Source organism: Odontomachus brunneus, unplaced genomic scaffold (assembly GCF_010583005.1).
Source record: "Odontomachus brunneus isolate Ranch 3 - 2012 unplaced genomic scaffold, Obru_v1 Obru_scaffold_004, whole genome shotgun sequence".
NCBI lineage: Eukaryota > Metazoa > Arthropoda > Insecta > Hymenoptera > Formicidae > Odontomachus > Odontomachus brunneus.
The window spans coordinates 201,437-220,044 of record NW_022639454.1 but is presented as its reverse complement, the minus strand read 5'-3'; the positions used below and the strand labels follow the sequence as shown (position 1 = coordinate 220,044).

Here is an 18,608-nt window from a genome sequence, read left to right as displayed (position 1 = left end):
CATCACAGAATAGCATACTAATCACACATTCTCGACTAATAATATTATCGACATTTAATTAAATTAAAATATATCAAGAGGGTACTTGACTTGTAAAAGAAATATTCATATTTTGACGCTATAATTTCCACGCAAATTTATCAAATATTTATTAATATACCATTGTCAGTCGTTGTGAGAGGGAAGAAGCACTCTGCTCGAATACGTTACGTTACTCGCGCGATTCATAAACTTGGAACGAAAGACAGTCAACCAAGAGCACGCGTGGGAGTTCCGTTAATTCGCAGGACTCGAGTAGGAGCGAACTCATTGGCGCGTCCAGTCATAAACTAGAATTATTATTATCCTCGTCCACCCGCGAAACGATATCCAGCAGCGGCGAGCATGCGCTTCTCTCTCTCTCTCTCTCTCTCTCTCTCTCTCTCTCTCTCTCTCTCTCTCTCTACCGATCAAAGATTAAAAAAAAAGAGATTAGCAAACCATTGTTTCGTCTCGTTTTTTCTCTGTGTTGGTCCTGACGACATTAGATTCTGCGCCATTGGGCCCAAGAGTTTGACCCGGATCCTGCAGCCCCTTGTAACGAGGGTACAATTCTTGTCCCTTTCGGAGACGTGTCTCCCTCGGAAAATAACTTGAATGACACTTGGCTCAAGAGGGAGACAACATTTTTTGGATAAATCCTCGTGAGCTGCCTATCCTGCAGCTCGAAAGTCGAAAGAAAGACAGACAAGATTTACAAAGGCAGGCGTACATTCAAGGCGGACAGTTAATGCCCGATATTAAGAGGAGAGACAAAAGACGAAACAACAGCATGACTTTTAATAAGCGAGATCGCGGGATTGGTCGACCAGTTGGCTCCAATCAAGTCCCGGGGTCTCCGTCTCCGCATCTCCTCGGGGCCTTTGGCCGTGCACGCGCGCGCGTGTATGTCTATGTACTGGCCCGTGAATTAAGCTCACCACACGACGAATTATTATTATCGTTGTGTTTTTACTGCCCGCTCTCTGAATTTTCCGTACGTTACCTTATCATCGACATTTACGCCGCTGTGCGAGAAAGAACGTCGAGCGCTTGGAAGAGCGACGTTGTTCTACATAATGTCATGTTAGTGCAATGCTTGTCAAGACGCACCCGCGAATACATCTGTATGCGCACGTGCAAACGTCGCTCGTTTTGCTAGTGACGCCAATTTTGCATTCCATCCTGTTGACGGAACTAGCAAAACCGACAATGACGTCTGAGCCACGCGACTGGCCTTGGCTAGAAAAATCGATTTCTAGAAGAAGGAAAAAAGAAGAACAGAGACGTGTGCATATCTCGTAGTGAAGTCATCGATCGATCGTTCGAAGCTGGCTCGAAGAACAAACGGAATTTATCGCCGTGACGATGCGATTACGTCAGCCAGAAGTAACCCGTCATGCAAATTTTGCATAAAAATTTAATGGCTGCGATATATTGTCTCGGAATTCAATGATAGCGAGCGATAATATGCGGTAGTTAAAGTATACTTGCTGGCATACCGTTTCTTTCCAGGATAATATTGTGCAAAACGATGTTGTTTGCGATTTAACACGTTTCTACATTTACATATAATCCATTCTAACAGACTTATATTGATGTTCGAATGAAGAAAAGCTTGGTTTTAATATTTCTAGCTGAGTTTCCGTTTAAAGTTAAGATCGTACCGTTACGTTCGTATCGATACAACCAAAGAGACGTTACTTTTCGAATACCCTTGTACATCGATCATCGACTGAAAAAGCGGAAGTCGACGGAACGAAGAGCGGTGTAGGCAAGTTCTTTGCGTGGATTTCAATTCGATAAATTCCGATTTGCTCTGCTCGTACTGAGAAATCGTCGACTCGTCTATTTGCGGTTTCTTGCCACTTGAATCAGTAGGTAGTATCGGTGGCATTCGGTGGCAAAGCACGTCTGTGATTTATGACAGCGGTTTCACTCGACGGGCTATCGTAATCCCATACGACATCCCTCTGCGTTCTGACGTTTGCTGTTGACTCGCGATTCGTCGTAATATGTCGTGATACGCCGTGATACGCCGTGATACGCCCTGATATACCATGATACACCGTAATACTCTGTACTTATCGTACTCGAAAGACGATAAATCAAGACGTTAATAATGAATTTTGCGCGTCTAATCTGTTGATAAAATATCGCGAGGCGATTTAAACGAGTGCTATTAAAAAAAAAAAGGAGACAATTGTTCTATGGTAATGTGACAGTTACAATCAAGTGATTGTAATGGAAAGGCAATGAAATTTTTCGTCACCCGGAAATCAAGTCGCTCTCGCGCCGCATATTCCGCTATCCCAACGAAATAATTACAGACTCGTGGCAGAAAATGTAATCTCTCTCTCTCGACACGCGACGCGAAAAAGTATTTACTTTCGGATCACGACGAGAACGTGCCACGCGAGTAATTGCGCCACGTTGATGCGCCAAGTGTAAGAGCATCTGCATCAGATAAAAATGTAAACGCGTACAACGGGGTTGCTCGAATTTTCGAGTTCTTAGGACGGCGGAAGACACCGTAATTTTTATTATTTTGCGTATGCCTTTAATTTTATAAACAGGCGGGAAAGAAGGAGCGCTCTAACGAGGCAAAATGCCCGTATCGACGTCCCCGTCGATATTAATATTTATGAGCCAATCATAAAGAATCGCCAATCGAGACAGAGAGGGAGAGAGAGAGAGAGAGAGAGAGAGAGAGAGAGAGAGAGAGAGAAAAAAGAGAGAGAAAGAAAGACAAAGCGCACCTGCGTCACGTGTGTGCGTGCACGCGAGGGACAAGGCCTCGTGGCTGCGGGCACGGTTTTACGAGAGACAGGGAGATACAACAGGCAGACTTCCTTCGTGCGGTACGCACGTGATGTGCGTGTCCGACTTTTATTTGTCTTTAACGACCGCTATCTTGTGCACTCGACTGCACTTCTCTCTATTCCCTTTTCTCACTATCGCGTCGCATCTTTCCTTACAAAGGATCAACATTTTGCTTTTCGCTATTTGTTTTATCTACACAGAGTGTGTGGAACCAGCGTTCTCGTCTCTAATTTCTGTGCGACAACACTTTGATACTGACAACACGAGCGAAACACCACCTGTCCACCTCCTCCATTCTCCTTTGACGAAGATATAATACAAGCGATCGCCCTAAAGTTTCGTACGCATCTCAATTCGCCATCGCTCGGCCGTAAAATTTTTTATAAAATTAAAATTGTTTCGTGTAGTTTAATGAAACTGTGTTTGCGCGAAAACAGTGTTCTTGCTCATCTTGAGAGATCGTCAAAGTGTCGATCTGCATCCCGGAAGCTGCTGCGCTCGAGAGATTACCGCGGGTATCTCGTAGCTGTGCAGTAAAGTCGAACGTAAAATGAGAAATCGTAAAAGTAAAACGAACCACGTCGAAATAGAGAGTGGAGGAAGAGGAAAGAACGGTGGGGGCTTAATGACTGCTAATTATCGGACGGCGAAAGGTTCACCAATGACTGGAGTTTTCTACTTGCGATTTTTTATGCATGAACTGCGCGTTTTCTCACTCCACGGATATATCGATATTTACATATGACCGTTCGATTTGGCATCATTGGATCAGAGGAAATATTCGACGAGTCGAGCGCATTTTCTAATATAAGGGGTGTGACTCTTTAAACGTAAGTTTAATAGGAAGAAAATTAGCATATTTCTTGAAACCTTTGAATCGAGTTGCCGTAGATGCTTACTGCATAGTTTATCGATTTTAAATCCGAAAATCAAAATGAAATGGAAATACTGAAGGGAAAAAAGGTACATCTCTCTTTCGGTAAATCCTGAGAAATGTTCTTCAGTATGTTTTGCCGTAATATCGGCGAAAGAAACTATTTTTTTTGTAAAAAATTAGTTTTGCTTTGTTCTCTTTTCATGCATTCTGAGCTTGTGGTCGGTCTCACAATAGCGATCACGAAGAGTCTCTTTTGCCCGTGACTCTCGAGCCGTGTCGACCTCGTCGTTTCCCAACGGAGGGCTATGTATTATTCGCAGGACGTTTCACGTCCGTCCGAGTATCCCTCCTACGTAACATTAATTGAATCGTGCGCGTTTCGGAATGCAGGTAAACAACATAATTGCCCACTTCTACATATGTGCCGGCCCGTATTGTTCCCATAATTCCAAGAAAGAGTCAAGCCATGCTGAAATTAAAAATATAGAAATCCATTTTGATTTTTCAACTTGTCTCCTTCTCATTATAAAATACGAGTCGTACAGGACTTGCCGTCGTGGTGATTAAAGGTAAAATAATGACAGACGAATACACTTTCGGAAATTAACATTTCTCGCATTGCCTGTTTAAAAATATTTATCGACAATTTGACGTGTCGCATCATCTCGTTACTGTTCATTTACTCCTGTAAGCGAAGTAAATTGCTTGTAATGTCCGTTGCTATATTATACGCGCCTACGAGACCTACGAGACGCGTTAACGACTGAAAAAACGGTCGAGTGACGGTCGACCGGCGTCGTGCTAAGCAATGAGATGAGCTGTGATTACGTGACGAACAGTGTGTGTAACGCGCTTCCTCGGGTTGCACGCGTGGCATGTTAATAAATAAATTTGGACGTGTGGTAAAAGAGTTTATGCTAATCGCGCCCGCCGCGATGTCACGACAGATGGCCAAATGAACTTTCGGAATGTTTCGCTTCACATCGATGATATAACGTTCCTCTAAAATGATATCTATATGAACTTTTTCTCTTTTAGTCTAAAGATTGTTTTATAATGTCCTATAGTATACAGTGATGCAAAAACTACATTTTACTGAAATAAATGTGCAGAGTGAGAGAGAGAGAGAGAGGATAGAGGAAGTGAGTATATATCGTATAATGGACAAACGATCGATTATCCGTATGGATAACTCCAGCTTCACGAGCATCGCGATAACGTAAATTAATCGATTTGTTAACATTTCCGCGTTGCGTAGCTTTCACAAAGCATACCAATCTTTGAATTTCCACTTTATCACGCGATTCAATTAGCCGTAGCTATATATTCGATCGCTTCGCTTCGTTTAGTTGGCACATGATATCGCTCACGCCTCGCCAGATGGCTTAATTATTACTACGTGTTTCCGATGCACATCTCGAGATGATGTTGCTGCTACAAGACTTCGTATCACGCTACACTCGTCATTGGCGATAAGTCAATACACGTCGGATGATTCCAGGTCGATCTGGGTCATCAGTTCTTATTATAGCATCTGCCTTGGCCGAGTGTTAATCCTCCAGCGATTTATCGAATAAATCCTCCTGCCGCACGAATTTTCTTCTCTATTATCGTCATCCAGCATCTTGATAGATTTTGACTCGCGCAACAAAATTATAATGTGAACAAATGGATTAAATAGCGGAAAATATATAGACGTGAATACTTATTTACTAGGATTTTCTTACTGTGGCAACTAGAATTCCGGGAGTGTTCAGTAGAGTTGGAGAATGTTACGTCATCGAGCCTCGAGAACCTCGAGACCCAATTCCGTTATCAATGCTGCTGTTACAACAGCTGCTGTTTAGACGCGCATCTGTGATCTTCTTGAAACTGCTGGGCGAGTCGGTTAGTATCGTGTGCATTCAAATGAATTGTACTTCTTACAAAATGATATTACTTTGCAAATGTTAAAGAGATATTAATCCGCCTGAAGAAAGTGTAGTCGCGTGTACGTATCAGAAGGAACTGTTTGTCTTCACATCTATTCCCAGTTATACACATCGATATCCAAACAAACGATTCCGAAACGAAAGAAAGAATTATTCATATAGAAATTCCGATGTCGATCGATCCAGCTTTATCCGAAAATGTGCCAAGAACGCGTCCAAAGATATGTTTGCGAAGGATCGCAAAATGAGACATTTCTCAAAATGAAAGAACAAGACGAACAGCATCACTCTCGAAATTCTCCCCGAAACATGTGAAGGACCCTTATCATTCGCATCATATATCGTTCGCGATGTGCGCGTCTTTGCACGCCTGTTCATCGCGCGAAAGAGACAGAATGTTCAACGGGAACGTGTGTTCGCGTCGCGTGCACGACGGCTACGCGACCATAAGATCGCGCGGCAGGCCGCGTGCCGTCTACCGTTCCGACTCCGAAGAGTTGCTGAAGGAGGCAGGTGGCCCTTACGCTCTACCGTGCCTCTCCAACTTCCGGGTAGTCGGCGAGGACGTGCGGCAGGTGCCAAGGTGGGCTGACCTCGGCCGAAACCAGCCGCCGATAGAGAACTACGGGACCTTGCGCGTCGGCAAGTCGCGAGATCTTGAGGAATCGCGAAGAGTCACTCTCGAGACGTTCTCCAAAAATGCCTTACAGGAGCAAAAGTCCGGGAGCAGCTCGAGAAACGACGTTCGGCAAGCCTGCGACGATCTTCAATCTGCGAAAGAGAGCAAAGTGTGCGGTAATCGCGGTAAGGATCATCGAATCGACGTCAATCTCTGCGACGGATGGGAACCCAAAGTTTACGCTCGTTACGGCTGGAAAGAGTTACGCGCCGACGACCGGCGAGTTTGCGAGACAATGCCGACACGGAACGATCTGGCTACCTTGAAGCCGTTCTGCGTCGTCGGTAGAACTACTCGAGAAAACCGCTCTGACATCGAGCGTCTTGGTATACGCGACAATTCCAGGGCAATCTCACGTGACAAGGGCAGTCTCGGTAAGCGCTCGTTGAAAAATCCGCGCGACAATCGTCTCCCGGAAAACGACGGTGATTCCAGCGAATTAACGATCATCCGGGATTCGCGAAATGTCAAGAGTGACATTACGAAATGCTCCAAGAGTAATTCAATTTCGAGAAACGATCTGGAGAGTTCGAAACGTGAGATTTCTAAGGACCGAGGACTACCCATCTACGCGGTGCCCAACGCGTTCGCCAAATCCAGACGCGAGCGTCGAATAATCGTTTCGGACGGTAACTACGTTCCCAGCGGCGATCTCTATCGCACCACGGCCAAGTACATCGAGGATATCAACCGGAACCTCGCGGAGATTGACAAGAGTTACGAGCAACTCAAAGCGAATCCGAGAACGTACGGCGTGATCAGTAAGATCGCCAAGGACGATCCATCGCACAACTTGTTCGGCTATACCCGTAAGAGGGACATGGCGCCCATGCCGCCCATTGTCGTCAGTACCGACGTCGACGACACAACTGTCGTCGAGGAGAAGAGCGACAACGGATATCTCCGCAAGCCAAATTCCCGAGGTAAACTACCACCCAAAATACTGCCCAGATCCTCCTCCATCGAGAACACGTCCAGACACTCGACCGGGTCCACCACCGCCTCTTCGAGCAAATCCACGGAATCCTTGTACGCGATCAGCGAGTCCTTGACGGAATTGCCAAATACCGAGACTTGTCTGCCGCGAAACGCGTCGAGAAGTGGAAACTCGCAGCGTCTGTCCGAGAGAACGAGCGGCGGGGTCACCACCGACGTGAAGCGCAACGACCGAGCCGAAAGCGCATGGTCCAAAGACGAGATCACGTCCTCGACGGATGACGATCCCTCGGGATCGGTCACCAGCGCGATTCGCAGGAATCGCTCTCGAGTCGACCGAGAAACAGTTGACGGGACGAGGATTTTGGTCAAGCAGACGCGATCACTGGAGGATCGTTTGAAGGACCGTCGATGCGGCACTTTACCCTCGAGAAAACCTAGAATCTGCTCAAGGCCGCTTCACAAGTCTAGCGAGGATATTCTCGACAGCGAGAGGATCTCTGACGACCGTTCTCACTTGCAGCAGAGGTCTTGCTCGAGCACTGCCGACGTTAGTCACGGACTAAGCATCGACGAGAAGGACCTCACGCGAGTCCCAAGTCGAGATCACGTTTACACAGTGGACGCCACCGAGATGATATTGAAGGGGCAGATGGAACGATCTGTTTGTATCACTGGGCAGCCACGTGATTACTTTTCTATGTGTCGCTTTCTCGAGCACGAGAAGAGAGAAGATAAAATCCGACACGACGGTTTCGCCACATTGCCCAGGCGGGGGAATCTCAGCAAGGATCAACCCGATCCCATCAGGAGATTTTCTGGGAACGCACCGGTCCTGGAACCGCTTTACGAACACGCAGTTAGCGACCCAGCGAAACCACGAGGAGTCCAGAACGTGATACCCTGGTGGGAGCTGGCCACTAGGAAATACAGGCATCGCAGTTGCCCATCCTTGCAGGTAAATTGGGTTAGACGCGATGGGTCGCGCCAACTAGGGACAGCCGACAGGTGTGCCGAGATTGCGGTCGCGCCTCACTTCGTCGCGAGTTTGGGTCAATAGCTCCCAACGTGAGAGCTGGAAACGCAGGAAATTGATCGTGTAGGCGACTATTTTTTCTTTTCTTTTTTTCTCATTTTTACAATATTTACACGACGGAAGATCATAACAAGAGAGTAATTACTCTCTATGAAGCGCGCATTTTATTCGCCGTCGGGTCATATAAATGGATCAATCCGAGTGCAGTGACTCCGAACGATTATAGCAATGTGCCGATGTGATTTATTCTGCTGCGGGAAGATAGGGCGATGTACGAATGGTCGATATAGTTGTAATAAATTCGATAATCAGCCCTAGCCGTCGAAATTGAATCCGTCGGTACATTAGAAAGACGACAAGGCGACATAATGTAGCGTGGGTCGACCGCTCGTAGTCTCGATTGAATAATTACGCACGCGCATACTTCGGCGTTCTTTGTGATTGTCGCCCTACACCGACGACAAGAGGCTCTTGTCGATTGGACTCGCAAATGTGATACTATGTGTCTTACGTAATCGCGTAAATCACGTAACAGCGAGTACAATTTGCTCTCATACACGCGCACGTGTATTGGTAAAAAATTGTTTCCTTGTTTTCATGTTGAACTTTTTAAAGAGGCCAACCTTCTTACTTATGTCGTATTTTAGAATTATAGTTATGATGTTTTCCTCATGTTTTCTAAAGATGGAATTCCCGGGAAAAAATATTTTCCTTAGAAAGAAGAAACGTTTCTGCCGATAGGAAAACTCAAACCAAAGCTTAGGTAATCCTAGCGTCATAATTCTCGTCGTAAAACGACTCGTCGTAAAACGACTCGATTTTTCTCGCAGAGATTTGAGGCGGACGTTGTGATATTCTTTCAAAACAAAAATTTATGCGGCTACATTTTCGACCGAACATCGTGTATAAAATACAACTTTATCTCGTGAACACATTTTCTTAATTCTCTCTCTCTCTCTCTCTCTCTCTCTCTCTCTCTCTCTCTCTCTCTCTCTCTCTCTCTCTCTGTTTCTCTTCTTCCCTGCTATTTTTCTTCACAGTCAATTGTGCTCATCGCGACATTTTAACTACCACAATCGCTGCTCAGGATGCAACGAGACTTGTTATAAACGCACCTTCTCTTCCAGAGATCTCTGCACGCATGATGTACACAATGTTTCAAGATTGAATATATCAGAAACGCGAAATAGCTACGAGAAGTTTACGATCTCAAAGTCAAAAAACCTAGAAAGTCGCTGATGCGATAAGAGAGCGATACGATAGATATGGTTTGTGAAATTTTGCAGCTTTTTGCAAGTGTTACACGTAGCTTCTAAGCGCGGGTTTCAACTTTTCTTTCCTTTATAAATCAGTTTGAAATGTCTGTTAGCTTTTATCAAATATTGACTAAAAAGTTTATTTGTGTCAATAAAGATCGGTGAATTGGAAATTATTCAACAAATCGAGACGATACATGCTTCTTCATGATCGTGATTTTCTTTCATAAATGTGCACAAACGTATATTATTCGCGCACAAAATTTATTCCGCACACAACATTCACAACATCTCGAATTTTTCGTGTAGCGTTGAAACCGCCTGTAGCATTTTGCCGAGAAGAATCACACTTCTGCGGCCTGGGAACTGTTAGCCCAGTTAGCTCGGGTCGTAACGCTTCGAAGATTATGCCGTGTTCACGACGTACATTATCCCCAATGTTCCCACCAGCTTGCCTCGGTATAATCGCTCGAGCTGAAAGGAGGATGAGGGTCAGCATCTCCCACTTAATAATTAACGTTGCAAGGACTCATTTTCAGGGCCAAGGTCTCCACCTCAAATTGTCTTTCACATCCCACGTTTTTCTCTAGCCGACTTTTTTCCCTATGTGACTATTTCGCCTGGATATTTCACTATCATCTAACTAAACATAATCGCAAGCTTTCTCAATGTGTATCTACTGAAAATTTTTGTAATTTTAATATCGACGTAAAAATTATATCTTTATGTATGTACGATATATAGACTTTTCTTTCTTTTTCTCTGAAGATGTCATTCTAAAAATGTCTTTCGCAATCTTGAAAATATCGACCAAGCTTCGGTCCTTCTTGTAACACCGGCGTTTACTCGATGTTTTCTCTGGAGAACAAGGCGCATCACTGTGCACTGAGCGCACGATGCATTTTGCTCGGCACGTGCGTTTTTGCCGCAGGCTTCCGGTCCAGTTTTTAGCCTCGTCCTCGTGCGACTCGGTCGACCCATCGTTAAGCTCGACGTACAAACAAGACGAAACCGAGACTTTTCCTCGAATACTTTACTTTTCTTTACTACTGTAATAAGTTAAAATAAAAAAATGCTGAAATTGTACGCAACAATAATTATAGAAGTTGGATATTTTGTAAACCATTATGCGAAAAGAAACGTAAAACCGATTTTTATTTTACAAGGTTTAAGGGCAGTAAAACATCTATATCGAAGTCAACAACCGGGATCATCGGCCGGCCGAAGTACCCGCAATATCCTGACTATTCGCCTCGGGAGTCATTTCGTGTCGCGTGTTCAAATAATAAGAGAGACAATAGGACTCGAGACGCTCACGAGCTAATCACGTGTTTCGCGTTCGCTGGTACCGTTTTACGAGCGGTATAATTCCTCCTACATTACGCGCGCGCGACTGTTGGATTGCACCCACACGCTCATCCTGCTCTCAACTCCCACTGTGATTTCTTTGTCCACAATCTTGACGAAACTCCACGCTCGTTTCGCGAGAAAAGAGAAAGACGCTATCCCTTTAAAATTTGATGATCGCCCGCGCGATATTTCCAAGAAAGAGAATAACTGCTTGCATCTTCGGGAACAATGGAGAACAGCACTGACTCGGGCGATCGAGATTTAAGGTCGCAACCGATTGAAGAAATCTCTCCTGGGAATCCTCCGTAGTAACGGGATGGCAATCGAAGTGAGTTCGATGACCGAAGACTCCCACGTAAGAAGGGCTGTTGTTTCTGTTTCAGGCACATGTGGTCTCAGCTTTCGAGCAGTCATTATCCAATATGACCCAAAGACTACAACAGCTCACAGCTACAGCTGAGAAGAAGGTAAGATGAATATCGCGACAAGTGAGAACGATTACCCTGAAAATGATAATTTCCTCGATTTGAACTAAATGTGAGCTTACCTCACCGAGGTAAAAAGTTAGGCGTGAGATTTTGATCGATTTTCCAGGATTCCGAGCTTCAGGAGCTTCGCGAGACTATCGAGAGGCTACGTAAACAGAGCGCTGAAGCCGGATTAAACAATGGTCCAGCCGCCAACAACGGTCGCCGTCACACCTTAGGCGATTCCGAATCCGGCACCACCGGCTGCACCGGCAGCAGCAGCAGCAGCAGCAACAATCACCATCATCATCAGGGTGCGTCGATGGCTAGGCAATTGTCCGCGGATAGCGTAACATCCTTAAACTCGTTGAGCAGCGCCTGCTCAGCGAGCAGCAGTCATCACAAGAAGAAGGGTTGGTTACGCAGCTCCTTTTCCAAAGCGTTCTCTAGATCGCGCAAGAATCGTCACGGCTCGGTGTCGGACGCTGAAGACTGCAAGGAGAGTGCTGGTGGCGATTTGAGCGCTCCAAACAGTCCTAGACTGCCGACTGCTTCAAAACACGAGTCGTCGAGGGGACGTGAGACCACACGGAGCAACGGTCAGAAGTCGCCGGATCATGAGAATCCTCTGTCGGGTAGCAAGAGTAGCTCAGCTCTCTATAAGAAAGAAGACGAGGATGTGGACGAGCTAAAGAAACAACTGAGGGAAAAGGATCTAGTGCTCACGGACATTAGACTCGAGGCGCTCTCCTCGGCGCATCAATTGGAATCCTTGAAGGACACAGTCATCAAGATGAGGGTGAGGGAATCTCAATCTCTCTCTTTCAAGACAGATTTTACTATATTTTTACTATATTTTACTATAATAACACACGATCGATCAACCAAATGTTTCTTTCAGAACGAAATGTTGAACTTGAAGCAAAATAACGAACGTTTGCAACGGTTAGTGACATCCAAGTCTCTCACCTCGTCGCAATCTTCGCTACCTAGCGATCCGGACCGACGCTTCAGCATGACCGAGGTAGCGTCGAGTGTCGCGGCTCTGTCGAACGGCGACGCTAGTTCCACGGCCGATCAATTGGAGGACCTTAATGTGCCGGAACACACTGTGGTGCCGACGAGCGCAACATCCACGGAACCGATCCTCGACCAGGACACTGACGGCAAGAGGATCAATGTAGCCGTCTATCTCGGCAGTGAGAAGAACTTCAACTACAACCTAGTCACTGGCAGTTCCGCCGACGGTAGCCTGGGTGAACCTCCTCATTGCGTGATCGCGAATGTGTGTATCAGTAACAAGACCAGCTGGGACGCGCTGGACTCCACTGTGAGACGTTGCTTCAAAGAATACGTCTCCAGAGTGGATCCCGTGACGAACCTGGGCCTCGGTGTCGAATGCGTCGCCGCGTATCATCTCGGTGAGGCTTCCAGGTTGGTATCCGGTTTGTCGTTCCTCTCGATTCAACCGGTTAAAAAAACTGCGCGACTTGAAGTAAAGAGAGAAACCTCTATCATTTCAAATAATGATCCTCCTCTCGTAGATGCACCACCGACTCTCAGCATCCTGAGTTGTTACCCTGCGGATACCTGATCGGCCACGTGAAGACTATCTACTTGGTGCTGTCGGGCTACTCTTGGCTCGCGGTAGACACTCTGATACCACGTTCCATTGTTCAACGACTCATCTCTCTGCTGACTGAGCATCGCAGAGTGATTCTGTGCGGTCCGAGTGGCACCGGCAAGAGTTACCTGGCTGGAAAGCTGGCGCACGCACTGGTGGACACCGATAACGATACCAAAGACGCCGCCGCTGTCGCAACCTTCAATGTGGATCATAAGTCCAGCAAGGAGTTACGTCAGTATCTCGCCCACATCGCCGAGAGATGCGACTCAAATACCGCCGACGAACTGCCGAGAGTCATTATTCTAGAGAATCTCCAACACGCCGCGTCTCTCGGCGAGTTATTCAGCGGACTCTTGGGAACTAGGCATTCTTCGTGTCCTGCAATCATTGGTACTATGAGCCAGGCTACTTGCAGCACTACCAATTTACAGTTGCATCATAACTTTAGGTATGTCCATTTTTATTAAACTACGGTTTTACAATAAAAAATTAACTCTACATCGATCTCTTGAATACGTCGAGTCATGTAATCAAAATCAAAGGTGGGTGTTATGCGCTAACCACATGGAGCCAGTTAAGGGATTTTTGGGACGTTATCTGAGAAGGAAATTGCTGGAGCATGAACTGCGAGAGTGTGCAGGGACGAGGAATGCGGAAATGGCGGCGGTGGTCGAGTGGCTGCCACGTGTGTGGCAACATCTCAACAAGTTCCTAGAAACTCACAGCAGCTCAGACGTCACCATAGGTATGACAATCGGAAATATTCTCACGACACATTCAAAATCCCGTTGTATTCTCCTTACAACAATATGCGTCTCCATCAGGACCGCGGCTCTTCCTGTCCTGCCCAATGGAAGTGGCCGGTTCGCAAGTATGGTTCACCGATCTGTGGAACTACTCGGTGATACCGTACTTAGTGGAGACAGTCAGGGAAGGCTTGACGCTCTACGGAAGACGCGTTAGCAGCAATGGAAATGGCGAGTCCACTTGGGAAGACCCAGCGCAGTTTATCACGTCCAGTTATCCCTGGTTGTCCACGCACGCCGTGCACGGTGGTAGCGACGCTCTTCTACGTCTGAGACCCGAAGACGTAGGCTACGATGTAGTCTCTAGTGGCCATACTTCCGGCGTGGGAGCTTCCAGCGTCAAGAGTCTCGGAAGTACTCACAGCGATACCGAAGGAGATCCTCTGGTGAGTGCTCGTCGAGATATTTAGGTGGAAAAACTTTTGCTTCTCTAGTTCATTATCCAACATGAATCACTTGTTTATTCATAGCTTAATATGCTGATGAGGCTGCAGGAGGCAGCTAATTACTCCAGTCCCCACAGCAACGACAGCGACTCTGTGACGTCCCTCGATTCGTCGCATACTCGCCACTCGGAGGATTTAAGCAGTTCCACGTCTTCGTCGAGAGGAGTGGAATCGGCACTCTGAATCTTATTGCCGAAGGGTCCATTTATCGCGTGTGTCGACCGCTCAATAATTAAAGATACCAGAAAAATAAGGATCGATAAGTCCCGCAATTATGCAATCATTCCGATCGCCGAATAATCCAGAGCAGTGCTTAGAAATATTCGCATTTTCGAGGCTTGTGTTTACTTCCCTCCCCTTACCTCTCCTGCTAATCCGTCGAGCATACGATTGGCAGTTAGCCTCAGAATCGTCGACTTTATAAGACCTACTTGGGGACTTTCCCCAAGTTGTGAAATCAGTCCTCTACGCGTGTTCTCTATGGGTGTTATAATATTTTTTGTTCTCTACGCGCTACCAATACATTTCTATTATAATTACAACGATAGAATTTGGTTCCAATAAGAACTTTTTAAAAGTTAAGAAAACTCCCTCAGATTAAGTCCATCAAGTTGACGGTCCTGAGGTTAAACGTCGCGCAACAGACAATGGCGCGAAGCTCGACGAATAAATTGGAGAAACAAAGGAAATAAAAAGTAAGCATAGATCTCGAAGACTAAAATTCAAAAGTGCAAGTAACTCCGAGCACTGATCTAGAGCAAGGAAATTAATTAACAATAAAAATTAATCACAGACAAAATATCGAACAAAGTTATCAGTGAAGCATCTCTAAGATTAAGAGCCGAAGAAGAAAGTTACGAATATCATTAAACCGTATTTTCGCAAACAAGATGAGATCTCGATTAAACATTAACGAGATCACCTTATTGCGACAGATATAAAGTTGCACGTTTAAAATCTTTCTAAAGCGCAATGAGTCTCCGAAAAATTCCAAGGCGTTAGATATTTTAAAGCCGCGCGATACGAAATACAACTTCGTAATAATCTAAGAGGAGAATTTAAGATGCCTACGAGAGCTGGCCTAGATTTAAATTTCTATGTGCGTCCAGCGCTTAAGTGTGATATGTAATTAAGTGAACGAACGGCGATGACAAATGTACGACGATTCTTCGCTTCACGGAAAAGAGACACGACGAGAGAAATTGACATTTTTTTTTAAGAATTCTCCCAAAGACTAGACATTACATTCAGATTTTCTGTGAATTTTTCTTCTAACGCTTAAATTATTCTCTTATTCGACTTCTTCTGTGTAATAACAATCATTTCGGCGCTAATAAGGGAAATGTAATTCCTTAAAGCGAAAATTAATTCTTTTTTCTTTATACAGAGTAATATGTTCTATCAATTTCTTTTCGCTCGATTACTTTTTCGCGAAGCATACGCGCGAACGTAATGCAATAATCTCCATACTGCCGTTGCGGGGTTATATTTTGGAGGGACGTATTTTTTATTCGCGACGAGACAGCGCGTAAACGCAATTGAAGAACATCTCGTCGATTTTGTCATTCGATGTATACAGTATTATGGCGGAACGATAAGAAAGAGCGGTTTCGAACCGAGGAATCCTCAGAGAATTGGGATTCCTCTCTCGTCCGACTATTTTTCAGATAAACATTATCTAGACACAGACTTATAAAGATCTCAAGAACGAATGACAGTCGCGAACCTTTGCTCGTATTACAAAAAAGTGACAAAACGCAAAGAGCGAGCGAGTTGAAAGGAATCGATCATAAGTCTGTGCAAAAAGATAGTCTATTTATACATACTTTGCTACAAAAGCTCTATATATATATATATATATATTTAATTAAAAATGTTAATATAATATAATATATAAATAGTATATACATATGTATATGTATGTATGCGTGTGTGTATATATACGTACACACACATCCATACCTGAATGATGATGGCGCTAAATATATACATATGTATACGTATATACATATGTATGTATACGTATTACAAAAGAAAATTTCTAGCTAAACTAAGATAACGTCAATAATTCTGGTCATGTAACGTTGTAAATACGAGACACAAAGCAAGATAGGCTACGCTAAGCGCGCAAGTTCAATTTATCGAGTCTCAAAATTTGTGGTCCTCAATGTCTCTTGCGATATCGTTTCCTTGCACTTTTCTAAACTTCAAATCAAATCTTAACTCGTTCCGTTAATGTCCCGCGATAGATTTTGTAATAATGATGAATAGATTTGGCGATTCAGTTTTTAGTTTGACTGTATATATGTGGATATATATAATGAATATTTATTTCTTAGAAACCACTATCGCACAGTATAATCGCCTTTATTAACATCACGACAATCGATTCTATTTTCTTTTTCATTTCATTCTCTAAAATTTTCGTCGTGGAATATATATATTCCAGATGCATACTTTTCTAAAAATAAAACGAGCTTAAATTTCTGAGTGTAAGAAAAATGTGGAATATATAGTCAGCACTTGGAATAACGATCGAACGATTTAGGTCGCGGGAGATATAAGGCGGGGATCACGAAAACTATACATATTGTATATGATCAATGCCCTATGTGATTGCAACGACGGGCATGTTAACGTATAATATACACACAAGATTATACAGTCGCATTTACAGGTTTTTTACGTTTGTACTGCATTTATACTATATGCTGTACTCCGGCGCCGCGCTCCAACTCTCTACTCAAGTAACGATAATTAATTGTGTCATCAAATAAATCGCATTCAAATCTGTGTTCGGATCCGCTTAATTTTACCTCACACTTACTTGCACGTGCGATAAGGATAATTGTCACGTTTCTTGACAAAGGAACTATAATATTAACAAATTACACTCTGTTAGGATGTTGAAAGAAATCAATGAAGCAACGAGAAAATGAGAAGAAAAAAATTGTAGATATTAATCGTGTATCAAGTTTTTTCGAAATAAGTCTTTGTTAAAAAGTTCTTTTGTACACTTTCTTATAAAAGAATGTTTAATTCTTCTCAAAAAGTTCATATTGTTGAATTAAACTCGCTTTTTATAGGGAAACGTTTACGTTTAATCATATATTACAAATTTAATTAGATACTGTCCTAAAAATTATCCGCAAACTATCGATGATCTAAGATCACATTGGAAGCGTATTTCTTTCTGCTGAGGCAATTCTCCACTACAGCGTAGACAGTGAGCAATCTCCTGTCCATGGCATTTAGATGCGCCTCTGTAATGAGCGAAGGAACATCCGATACTTCCGCCTCGTGTGCAACGAGTCTGCCCAATGCGACACTCAAAGAACCGCCACTAAACAATCGCAATCTATCCCACGTGGTTTTGTGAATCCTGGGTAGGAATTGACACAAAAACAATTTATTATCGAAATACATCTTTTTTTTAGCCGCCAATGTTACATTAATAAAAGAAAAAATATATTGTGTCTGAGATGACTGATTTCTTTTCGGAATGCAAAAATACTACAAATATTCGTCATATATAACCCTGAATATCGTATATTAAATATAGTTTGACAGATTCTACTTACATGCAGCATTGATAAAGAGGTGCTAGGATGTCGAGATGATCCACGTCGGGATTACCTAAGCTTTTCCCATTGTCGATTAATAGCACGGCCGGGTTGTGGAAATTATTTTGTGCGAGTTCGTAATGATGACGATCACCATTGTCCATCAGAAAGTCAAAGATTGCGGTGTCGATCAGATCCAAAAGTCTGCTTGACGATTGCGGTGAATAGGCCTTAGAGTCTTTCACCTGAAAGAACAATCAGCATATTTGTGCATAATCTTTCAAATAACCAAAACAGCACTGCGATAATGCGAAATATACGAATTGAATATATTTAAATCGAGGCAGACTTTGCCTGTAACATGCAACTTGATGATCTCTCACTCTCTCTCTCTTTCTCTCTCTCTCTCTCTCTCTCTCTCTCTCTCTCTCTCTCTCTCTCTCTCTCTCTCTCTCTCTCTCTCTCTCTCTCTCTCTCTCTCTCTCTCTCTCTCTCTCTCTCTCTCTCTCTCTCTCTCTCTCTCTCTCTCTCTCTCTCGTCTAGTATTTAACTAGTATTTAACACAATTTAATTATAATTAGTTATAGTTAATTATAATTAGTTATAGTTAATATAAATTAGTATAACTGCAATTTATACATCAATTGAATTACGGCATAATATTAAGTAACTGTGAAAAAGTGCTATTTTATCATCAAAACATATTTATGACAATTGCTTTAACGTAAGAGCTAGAGAGAGAGAGAGAGAGAGAGAGAGAGAGAGAGAGAGAGAGAGAGAGAGAGAGAGAGAG

At 43.9% G+C, this 18,608-nt stretch overlaps 2 protein-coding genes across 10 annotated transcripts in view; one reads left to right on the top strand and one right to left on the bottom strand.

The window, feature by feature from the left end:
* LOC116847560 (protein sickie) overlaps positions 1-17,045 on the top strand; it is a 108,279-nt gene extending 91,234 nt beyond the window's left edge. For all 9 annotated transcript variants that reach the window (XM_032822697.1, XM_032822661.1, XM_032822670.1 and 6 more), the window contains 7 exons: positions 11,290-11,373; positions 11,501-12,172; positions 12,275-12,807; positions 12,918-13,448; positions 13,543-13,745; positions 13,825-14,192; positions 14,277-17,045. In XM_032822697.1, the coding sequence (XP_032678588.1) occupies positions 11,290-11,373; positions 11,501-12,172; positions 12,275-12,807; positions 12,918-13,448; positions 13,543-13,745; positions 13,825-14,192; positions 14,277-14,435 (2,550 nt within the window). In that variant the 3' untranslated portion in view covers positions 14,436-17,045. The remainder of the gene's footprint in view (positions 1-11,289; positions 11,374-11,500; positions 12,173-12,274; positions 12,808-12,917; positions 13,449-13,542; positions 13,746-13,824; positions 14,193-14,276) is intronic.
* The window catches only part of LOC116847597 (glycosaminoglycan xylosylkinase), a 4,572-nt gene continuing 2,921 nt past the window's right edge, over positions 16,958-18,608 (bottom strand). Inside the window, exons 4-5 of the mRNA XM_032822739.1 lie at positions 17,834-18,060; positions 16,958-17,634 (exon numbers count right to left, since the gene is read on the bottom strand). Coding sequence (XP_032678630.1) covers positions 17,406-17,634; positions 17,834-18,060 — 456 coding nt within the window. The 3' untranslated portion in view covers positions 16,958-17,405. The remainder of the gene's footprint in view (positions 17,635-17,833; positions 18,061-18,608) is intronic.